Here is an 8,791-nt window from a genome sequence, read left to right as displayed (position 1 = left end):
TATAGGAAAAGCAAAGAGGATGTTAGAATGTCTCACGTTGATTATCGGGAGTGGACTACTTCTTATATAGTCTTGGACAATTTGTGCCTCATGAGTTCACTATTGAAATTGTATTAGAATGAGTGTCATTTTTAAAGAAAAGAAACTATTCCTACTATGTTTTCAGGTGTTATTTTGTTACTTAGTCATTAACTGGTCAAGAGAAACGACAAATGATAATATGAGAAAAAGTTGCCCGGTAAATGCGAAATGCAAATGGCCGTGGAAAGTTGGGGTAGATGCCTTTCCTGCAGATGCCATGTCTAAAGAAGAAGTTAATTAAGAGATGTCAAACTAGTGCTTGAAAAGTGTCAAGAATATGCTTTACCCTAAAGTATTTGGACGCAGCGGCTCGAAGCTTATTATCAATCATGTTAAGTGACTCAGATGGATCCCACTTTACTAGTTTAAGGAATGAGTCCTGAATACTTGTCATTTACTTACCTTATCGAAGAAAATAGGTTCTGAATACTTTTGAAAAAGAAAGGCACACTGCGAATGTACAATAGTGGCACACATTTGACGTTCCTCATTCCCCGACACTACTCTTTCCTATAGCCTACTCTTTCATGTTTCCTAAGGTGCTCTAATGTTCTCGGGATATTCTAATTACTACTATATGTTTGTATAGTACACCGACTATGGGTGCTTTACTAACACTAGCAATAACAAGATATAAGACTCATATATTTGAATAGATAATTATATATTTTCCAATAAAGTACTACAATATCAATTTATATTCGCCCTTTTGTTGGGATATGAGGTGTTCAAAGGGGGTTGTTCACCTAGTAGTATGAACTGATCTTAGCTGATATGATCCTCAATTACATCTTTACACCTTGAAAATTTTCTGATATGATCCTTTAAGATTGACATCCCCATTGTTGCATACCTAAAAGAATGGCTGACATATGGCACTATACAATTAGTAAACAGTTCAAATTTTCCTTAGCAATTTGTACCGTGTCCTTTGTTCTGCTTTTCAACGCCTGATCTATACTACCTTTGCTGAACTTAAAAAATGTTTATCTTCGGTCATTGAGCAAACACACACCCATTTAGCAAGGGCAAACTTGATAACTGCAACATAAAGATTTTTCTGCTTCCCTACAGCCGCATTGCAGTGGTAGACTTCCCACCATAATTTTGGAGCCTTTATGCTCAGTAGTTTAGACAAACCATTTTCTCCTCGTACTTGCTACAGATTTGCATCATGCTAAGTAGCCAAGAGACATTAGTTAAAATAAAGATGTCATGGCATCTAATAGTGTCTTGCATGATTCATTTCTGACAAACAATTCCTCTTACCTTTTTTACTATTTGAAAGAAGAAATATATGCAACATTATGGTTAATAGTCTGCCAATACAGATTAACCTTCATATATACATGAGATAGAAATCCATTAGAAAAAGCATATACATGAAATAGAAATAACACTGCTGAATAAGAGAATGCTCGTATTGCCTATTACGAGAATTGAGTAATGGGAAGGGATAAAATTACTAAGATTATGCATTTTGTTATCAATCATATGAATTATGAAAATAGATGTATTTTTTTATCGGCAAAGGTATAATTGTGAAAATAGAAGTACTATTGCATATGAATAAGAACTCCAAAGCACTCATAACAAATCAATTAGTTTTTTCCTGCCATTAATTGAGATTAGAATTAAAACTTTCAAAAATCTCATTAAACGTTATAATTAACACTCCTCAACATTTTAAACTACAATCTTATAACTATATGCTTATTATGACATGACGACCCAACTCCAGGAGAAATAGATTGAGATCAGTTTGAAGGAAACACACAGTTGAGCAGAGAAGGAGATGAACAAGAAAGAAGCGGGAATTACAAACCTATAGTGACTGCAAACATTTGGGAAGATGAAGGCATACAGTAAGAGGAACCCTTGTAAGCAGCAGATGGAACATTCTTTTTTGATAAATGCGAAAAGGAATGATATAGGGAGGTGCAAAATGCCAAGAGAGCTAATAGTGCCTTTACTCTCTTATTAGTGATGCATTATAGAAAAAAGAAAAAGGATAAAAAGGTAACGTAAACCTAGCTCATTTATCTATTGCCCAACCTGCATAACTCGTAAATATACACTGTTTCGAAGTACTTGAGAAATTAAGAACATTTTGGTCGTTGAGTCCAAGAAATAAGAGCTGCAATCCTATCCCAGCTTCCCATTTGCAATCCACTTGTCAAAAGCAACTCATTTATTGCTGTCTTCATAGCATACTTGAGCCAATAAAAGGAAACTAGTAACAGTTTTATACAAGTGCAATGGTATCAGGAATCTCTTAATTAGTCGCTAAACCCATCGTCCGTGCTAAAAATCCATTACAAAAGAATTACTTCACTGTCTACACAGGCAGAGCGTTTAATTTCAACTTTTTAAAGTTACAATAACTAACAAGACAACAAATTTGGGAAACACTGTAGACAGGATCAACAGCGTGAGCTTCGCTCTGGAAGAAAATATTTTTTCAAGTATTCAGATGAACAATGAGTGTGATTTAGTTGCTGTTACCTCATTGTTGCTGAGGCGTAACAGTGTGCTTCTCTACACGCCAAAATTGCACATCTGCACAAATTCCATTTCAGAATCAATATATTTAGTCCATAGCTCCTTGTACTGGTTCAAGGCTATGTCCAGCCAAGGCTTCATATCTCCATTATAGTGAATCACAGCAGCCTTGTGGATTTCATCCATGCTTACACTTGGATTGTACCCAAGGCCAAGTACATGCCACGATTTATCCAATGATTTGGTTTTCGAGTAGAAGGTCATCAGCCCAGCTGGAAGAGTTCCCAATTTCCACAACGTCCGATCCTCATTCTAATTAAAAGAAATAAATGATAAGAACGAATATCATAATAGGAATACATGGAAAAAGAAAAGAAGTCTAGGTTGAATCAGATTCTCTAATTCCGCCTATTGTTTTCTAAGCTATAATTAATTGGACCAAGAAAATCAACATAAAAAAGATAAAAAGTACAGCACAAAACAACTCACCAAGTTCTGCCAGTAGTGATACTGCTCAGTGCATTGTTCACGCCTCCAGGCATCAAGATCAAATATATTCATCCCAAATGCCCAGGCACATGCCTTAGGGGTGAACTTTTCCCTAACAAGAGGGTGAGAAAAATTCAAATACTGAGCATAGCGATGAAAAGATCCAAAGCAGGTCTCAACTGCCCCATTGACCTTGCCATCCAAATCAATTGTCCACAATGCAGTCAAATCCTTCTGAACCACAACATCATCATCCAGAAACAAAATACGGTGAAGTTTTGGATACATCTCCGGCAAATAAAATCTTAAGTGATTTAACATCGACAAGTACTTTGGATTCTTAAATTTCATGTTGTTCACGTCCTTCGTAGCATTCTCTGCACTGTTTTGGAAGTAAAAGTTCTGAAGCTTTGCAGATTCAAGTTGCTTGAGCACTGGAACATAGGACGAAGTTAAGAATGTAAAATCCTCCACAGATTTGATTTCTATGTGAGCTTGCCGAATAGGCCTCATCTTAAACCACACCTTCATTGCAGCTAGATTCATCTTGTCAGTAACAACATGGAAAACATGTTTCCATGGCTCCTCCGCATTCTTTATCACTGAATTAACAACTACGGATACTGCAATTACATTATCTGAAAATATGGCATAGTGATACAGAGTAGGATCCTCAAATTCAGGCTCCGGATCCTCATCCCTATATTTTTCAGGATGTGAGATTCTCTCCTCCATAAGCCGCATAGCAAGACAATGTAAACTCTTTGGAGTTGATTTAGCAGCAATTAAGCTGGCAAAAGCTCCATTCTTCTTTGCCTTCACAAACAACTCATTAACAGCAAATATTGTGTCCTTCAGCTTCTGTATTTTCAATTGATTATCATAAGACTCTTTTGAGTCAGCAATCAATAACCTGGCAAACTTGACCTTATCCTTAACTTCCTTCTCAAACTGTTTCAAAGAGTCATCATCCAGGGGTCCGTCAGTATCAAAAAGATTAGCACGGTAATTTGGCTTTGATTGAAGATCTGAAAAATTCTGGGCCAAATCTTCAAACATCTTAAGCTGCTTAGAAATGTCCAGCTTCAGCTTCCTTGCATAAGCAGCATAGGCATTCACAAGTGCTATATGATCATTTGCTTGTTTATGTATTAAATCTAACCTAGTCTTCAATGGATCTGAACTCAACGCCACAAATGACCGATGCATGTATGCATTCCCAGTAGTCTGTTTCACATGATCAAATGTTAAGTCACTTTCAATGTAACCTTGACCAAAAATAAAAAAATGGATACTTCTCCATCTACTTACTTCAGTTTAGCTTAATCTTTCCTAAATCGAAACTGAGGTAACACATTATGCACGGAAGATATAAAGCATGCTATATCCATGGAGAATGAACAATTATGAGAAAGAAGTGAGACCACATTAAAAAACTAAAATCCAGTTTTACAATAATGGAAACTACACCTCAATTCCAATACTGTCTTTTCAGACAGATTAGGGGTTCCTAAGACTAGGAATTTTCTAAACCTTACAACTTATTCTTCCGATGACATTCAATCCTCAACCAAATGGAAAAGGGCTCCTGTCAAATATTGAACCTAATGCAAGTGTACCAGCAATAATTATACATTTATCCAACAAGTTGCTCTTGCTATATAGATATTTTGCTTTAAGACACAAAAAATCAGCTGTTTCCACTCCAATCTTGAAGTGCAATTACTTTCTTTTTCTATCAGTACCTACAATTACTTTCTTTTCGATCAGTAATCTACAGTTACTTTCTTTTTCAATCAGTAATCTGCAATTGCTTTCTTTTTTCAATCAGTGATCTATAATTACTTTCTTTTTCGGTCAGTAATCTACAATTACTTTCGCTAAATAGTACATAGATAGAAGATACTTAGCTGCCTTTTATTACCATGCAGGGGCAAGCACATAGAAACATACAATACTCGGAGCATCTCAATGCCAAGGAAAAAGATTTAATCTTCAAGCTCGTAGAGAGAAGCATTTAGTACATTCGTAAACAATATGCAATAAGCAAATAAGGTAAAGTTTGAAATTTTTGAAGTAATAAAGCGGAGAGTGAGGAGGAGATAGAAAACGTACAGAATCATGGTGAGAGGAGAAGAGGACAGAGAGAGTGGCGAGAAACAGTAAAGTAAACATAGCGGACACGAAGATTCGGTATGAGAAGAAATTCCGAAGGGCCGATCCGCCGCCACGGCCTCCCCGGACTGCTACCGCCATTTTTTCGGATCTCTACCACGGATCTGATTGCTAATGTGAACGCACAAAACTGTTCTGCTCTGAATCTGTATAACTACATATGCAATTGAAAATGTGGATTGAGTTCAATTAAGCGTGTGGAATAATTGGGAATGTGGATTTTGTGTTGTGTAGAATTGTGAGAGTGGAGTTGATTTAATGAGATCTGAAGCTGGGAGCTGAAGATGGAGACTAATAATAATCTCTTCCCCCGCGTCGGTGGTTTTTCTTTCCTATTTTTAGAAATTCAATCAACTCGGGATCTAACGCGATTACTCTCGTAGTAAAGATGAAAAGGCCTGTTCAGTGAAAACACAAAAACAAATACAAAATTGAAAATAAAGGCCTCCTTGAATTTAGTTCTTCAAAAACAACCCCTAAACTTTCTTTTATGATATATTCGCGCTTTTTAATTGATTTTTTTGTGTGTGTTTTGCCCCCAATCTACTTTTTCTGCATTTCCCGTCCATGTGTTTTGTCGTCATGTTTGGTTGCGTATTGGAACTTTGTGGGGAGATCAAATCCGTTACTACTCTCATGACTAGCAACACATGCCTAAAACTGGAGCATTTTTTGCTTGTGAACCAATGACAGGCTAATAGAGCAGTAAAACTAAGTGAAACAATATTGTATAGTCGCTCTCAAAATAATAGTCGAAAATATATATATACATTGTATATTTATATACAAAAATTATATAAATTTTATACGCTTTTTCAGTTACCAAATGTAAATAGCTTATGGCGCTGGTTAAAAGTTATAATACCCCTAAAACTAAAACCGAGTTACGCCCTTTATATAGGAAAATCTATGTTGTATAGCAATTTTTTAAATTAATAGTTATTAAATGTATATTCTTATATATTAATATCTAGTATATTTTATATACATAAATGGTATATATTTTTATATATTTAACTAGCGATTATAATTATATTTTATCGGTCCGCTAAATGTGTTAAAAACTCTTATGTATTCTCCTCATATTCCGAAAAATGTACTCCCTTTATCTTGTATTTTCTATCAGTATTTTTTTTATGGGTCTGATATAAATTTTAGTTGTCTTTACGAAAATGGTTATTGTAATGTTCAACTGCTCAAGATTACCCGTTTACATTTTTACTTTAAGTATACACCTTACATCTTTTTTTGTGTTTACTTGTGGTTGTGGAATGTGCCGCCAAGACTTAAGAGTAAGTTTTATAGAGTGATGGCTTGACCGGCTATGTTGTATGAGGCTGAGTGTTGGCCAGTCAAGAACTCCCACGTGCAGAAGATCGCAGAGATGAAAATGTTGAGATGGATGTGTGGGTGTACCATGAGAGATATGATTAAGAATGAAGCTATCCGGGAAAGAGTGGGAGTAGCCCCCGTGGAGGACAAGATGCGGGAGTCGAGGCTGAGATGGTTCGGACATGTTAAGAGGAGAAGCATTGATGCTCCTGTTAGGAGGTATGAGAGGTTGGCCATGGAGAGTTTGAGAAGAGGTCGAGGTAGGCCTAAGAAATACTGGGGAGAGGTGATTAGACAGGACATGATGCTGCTTCAGCTCATTGAGGACATGGCCATTGAGAGGAAGGTGTGGAGGTCGAGAATTAAGGTTAGTGGGTAGTTTTTAGTTGTTCATCGATTGTCTTAGTAGCATGCATGTCCCTTCATAATTTTAGATTTTTACGTTATGTTGTTTTGTTCGTATCAGGTATTGTATTCCCTGATGCTATTATTTGGTACTACTTATTATTTATCTCTCCCTTTTTCTTTTCGCTTCCTTCTTTCTTCCTTGCTTGCTTTCCTCTTCTTCTTAGCCTTCCTGAGTCGAGGGTCTATTGGAAACAACCTCTTTACCTGTATTAGGTAGGGGTAAGGTCTGCGTACAGACTACCCTCCCCAGACCCCACATTTTAGGATCATACTGGGTTTGTTGTTATTGTTGTTGTTGTACTTGTGGTTGTGGAAATACTCAGAAGCCTTCCACCTTTCTTAAATTGCATTGAAAATACTCACGATATGTAGTAAATAATATTTGACACTTCCTTATTGTCTCATTTCTATTTTTATCCTTTTTCCCTTAATGCTGCTTGAGTTATGGTCTATGGAGGTTACCCATCTTTGCCATTGGATAACTTAAGAAATCAAAAACGAAAACAAGGAGTATAGTCTGTGATTAGAAATGATGCTGGTAATATGGTACGTGCCTTCTGGCCCTTCTCTGAATTCTATGGTGACTGTAGCAATAATATGACTCAAGCTAAAGCAATGTTGCAGGGCAATATTATGTGCAAGGATAGGATCAGAAGACACATCATTGTGAAAACTGCCTCCCGGCTTCTTGTCAATATTATTAACAATAATGTCAAGACCCCATGGGATATTCCGGTCTTATTTTTATATAGGAGGCAATGGTTTACACCCTCCTCCGTGTACTACTATATTTTGGAAATGTATTGGGTATAGCTTAACCCCCACCATCATGGTGGATGTTTCATTTGAAAAAAATAAATAAGGAGCATATGTTTTTGTGTTATTCTGCTACTCTGACCACAATGACCGTGTTATTACTTATTAGCCTATTGCAATTTTGTTGTCCATTCATGATTAAAGAAGTGGAAATTGAGACCCATCTAATTAATAGGTTTGTTTAGCAAGACTATAAATGTTAGATCCGTGTTTTTGATACACACATTTATCAATTAACCGCTATGTGATATATATTTTTACTTTAATTTTCAATTGCTAATTTTAGATTACTTGGTTTGATATGGACGTTGAATGCAATTATGTATGTTTTAAAAGGCGGGGGCGTGAGGCGAAGCATTTTACCTCTGACGAGACGAGGCTTAAACCCTGAGATATGGAGTGAAAGTCCCACAGATCTTTAAATTTTATTAATTTCAAGAATTTTAAGATAGCATAAAATAAATAAAAAATAGTTAAAAAAATTACATTAAAATCACAAAATTATAACAACTAATATGTTTAAAATACTTATAAATTATAATTCGACTATGAATAATACAAAAGGTATGACATATATCATAATATGCAAATTAGTTGCAACGTCGTTACAACTCAAACATCAAAAGTAATGTATTCGATACGAAATCTTATATGTATCTCTTAATGGGTAATGAATCTTGAAAGAATTTTAATATTATAATTTATTTATTTTTAAATACTCCTTTTATTTAATATGCTTTCTATTTGAAAGAGAATTTATATAAAAACATAATTCACAATTTAAATATGATTCTCTAGAATCATTTATTTTTATGCTTCAACAAGTTAATAAAGTGACACATAATTCACCATACCATACCGTGATATCTAGTTGTTTGTAAATAGTTGTGCTAGCTAATACTGAGCTATTAAATTATTGTATCTCGTAAATGTGAAAAAAATAATATTTAGGAAAATAATTATAAAAAAAATTATGGACTATTACATA

The 8,791-nt window shown here is 35.3% G+C and overlaps 1 protein-coding gene across 1 annotated transcript; it reads right to left on the bottom strand.

The window, feature by feature from the left end:
* Positions 1-2,101: 2,101 nt before the first annotated feature.
* On the bottom strand, positions 2,102-5,623 carry LOC104239153 (probable galacturonosyltransferase 9). The gene is made up of 3 exons (XM_009793701.2): positions 5,188-5,623; positions 3,073-4,299; positions 2,102-2,895 (listed from the first exon to the last, which is right to left on the bottom strand). The coding sequence occupies exons 1-3, from the start codon at positions 5,326-5,328 to the stop codon at positions 2,620-2,622; spliced, it is 1,644 nt and encodes a 547-aa protein (XP_009792003.2). The 5' UTR covers positions 5,329-5,623; the 3' UTR covers positions 2,102-2,619.
* Between the last annotated feature and the right edge of the window lie 3,168 nt (positions 5,624-8,791).

This window comes from Nicotiana sylvestris, chromosome 2, assembly GCF_000393655.2.
Source record: "Nicotiana sylvestris chromosome 2, ASM39365v2, whole genome shotgun sequence".
In the NCBI taxonomy this organism is placed as follows: domain Eukaryota; kingdom Viridiplantae; phylum Streptophyta; class Magnoliopsida; order Solanales; family Solanaceae; genus Nicotiana; species Nicotiana sylvestris.
The sequence above is the reverse complement of the archived record's forward strand: the minus strand, read 5'-3'. Positions and strand labels throughout refer to the sequence as shown.

What these genes read in the sequence shown, in the direction of transcription:
- LOC104239153 (XM_009793701.2), bottom strand. Translation starts at nt 5,328, where the DNA reads ATGGCGGTAGCAGTCCGGGGAGGCCGTGGCGGCGGATCGGCCCTTCGG. An exon ending in TCTCCTCTCACCATGATTCT is followed by an intron (nt 4,300 to 5,187) that starts GTACGTTTTCTA and finishes CATGTGAAACAG; the next exon opens with ACTACTGGGAATGCATACAT. An exon ending in ATCACTACTGGCAGAACTTG is followed by an intron (nt 2,896 to 3,072) that starts GTGAGTTGTTTT and finishes TCTTTTAATTAG; the next exon opens with AATGAGGATCGGACGTTGTG.